At 45.0% G+C, this 1972-nt stretch overlaps 1 protein-coding gene across 1 annotated transcript; it reads right to left on the bottom strand.

Moving 5' to 3' along the window:
* Nucleotides 1-382: 382 nt before the first annotated feature.
* On the bottom strand, nt 383-1324 carry LOC140611379 (olfactory receptor 1M1). Its single transcript, XM_072788159.1, has one exon. It carries the CDS (start codon nt 1322-1324, stop codon nt 383-385), a length of 942 nt encoding a protein of 313 aa, XP_072644260.1.
* Nucleotides 1325-1972: the final 648 nt, after the last annotated feature.

Below are 1972 nucleotides of genomic sequence, written 5' to 3'. Positions count from 1 at the left end.
CCTATATTCAACTACAAAATCCACACAATAGGGACCTTGTGTCTCCTACTCACCACTCCATGGCCAGCACTTACAGCAAGCCCAGAATATGAACTCCATAAGTATTTGTTGAGAGCTAAATGGATTTTGAACCAGGAAAGATCCAATCTGGTAGGGCTAGACTGATCCTTCTAGGAAGATAGCATTAAACATACCCAAAAGAACTCCTACTGGTCTCAGTAATTGAGAAAATAGTAACAGGACCATCTTGAGATTTCCTTTTAAACTTCTACAATTTAAAATTCCAAGTGGCTACTCTCCCAAACCGTCCAATTCCTTTCTTTTGCCCAAGACCCTGGATGTCGAGATCCTACTTCCTGGAGGTTTCCAGATGTCCTTATGGTCAGGAAGATGAAGTGATTTTTCTGTTGACAAGCTTCCTCAGGGCCCCCTTAAGATCTCTGTTCCTCAGGCTATAGATAAAGGGGTTCAGCATGGGGGTGACCGCAGTGTACATCACAGCAGAGGCTTTCTCCTTCACAGCTGTGCGCACAGAGGAAGGACACAAATAGACCCCAATGGTGGTCCCATAGAAGAGAGCAACCACAGACAGATGGGAGCTGCAGGTGGAAAAGGCTTTCTTCCTGCCGCCTGCAGAAGGGACCTTCATGATGGCCACAATGATGTGAGCATAGGAGGCCAGGATGCAGATGAATGGTGTGGCTATCACCATCCCAGCCACAATGAGCACAAAGATCTTGTTCACAGATGTATCAGTGCAAGAAAGCCTGAGAAGAGGAGTGAGGTCACAGAAGTAGTGGGGCAACTCATTGCTCCCACAGAAAACCAGACGGGCCATCAAGAGGATATGAGTGAGGGAAATGAAGCAGGAAAATACCCATGGACCACCAGCCAGCAGGCCACAGAGGCGTGGGCTCATGATGGTAGTATAGTGTAAGGGATGACATATAGCCACAAACCGGTCATAAGCCATCACAGCAATTAAGACACTGTCCATAATGCCAAAGAAATGGAAAAAGTACATCTGGGTCAGGCAACAGGCGTAGGAGATTGACTTGCTCCTGATTTGGATGTTCACTAGCATCTTGGGGACTGTATCGGTGGCCAGACAGAAATCAACCAAGGAGAGATTGGCCAGGAAGAAGTACATGGGAGTGTGGAGGTAGGAGTCTGAGCTGATGGCCAGGATGATGAGCAGATTCCCCACTACTGTGACCACATACATGCAGAGAAACAGAGCAAAGAGGAGGGTCTCCTGCTCTGGATTTTCTGAAAGCCCCAGGAGGATGAATTCGGATGCACTAGTTTGGTTCCTTGGTTCCATGGGTAATATTCCTCTGGAAGTATTGAAAGGGTGACATTACATGAATGTTGCAAGATGATTCTGGAAGATCAGATGAGATTACAACCAATTTCCCAACCAGACTAAGTGTAACACCTGTTTATATATGGATTACATCTTGAACTATTCATGACGTGTTTACAGCAACTCATATGTCAAGGTTTGGTAGTAGGACTCTCCATGAATATTCCCATTTCAGAAAAATATTGAGTTTACCATGTATGAAAACTTACTGAAAAAACTAAGGGATTTACTTCAGGATAAAACAAATCGAGTTAAAAATAAGTAATATCCAGGAAGCAATGAACTGTCAAGTAACTTGTTTCTATGTAGAAAAAAATAAAATGTTGAGATTTAAAATAATAATAATAGAAGGAAGAAGGAGCAGGAGAAGGAGAAGAAGGTGCATATAAACAAGATGGATTAAGATACTAGGGAACAGGGATCCCTGGGTGGCGCAGCGGTTTGGCGCCTGCCTTTGGCCCAGGGCGCGATCCTGGGGACCGGGGATCGAATCCCACGTCGGGCTCCCGGTGCACGGAGCCTGCTTCTCCCTCTGCCTGTGTCTCTGAGCCTCTCTCTCTCTCTCTGTGACTATCATGAATAAATAAATAAAATCTTTAAAAAAAA

This window comes from Canis lupus, chromosome 19 (assembly GCF_048164855.1).
Source record: "Canis lupus baileyi chromosome 19, mCanLup2.hap1, whole genome shotgun sequence".
Classification (NCBI taxonomy): Eukaryota; Metazoa; Chordata; class Mammalia; order Carnivora; family Canidae; genus Canis; species Canis lupus.
Note: the sequence above shows the minus strand (reverse complement) of the source record. Positions and strands in the feature narration are given on the sequence as shown.

What these genes read in the sequence shown, in the direction of transcription:
- LOC140611379 (XM_072788159.1), bottom strand. Translation starts at nt 1,324, where the DNA reads ATGGAACCAAGGAACCAAACTAGTGCATCCGAATTCATCCTCCTGGGG.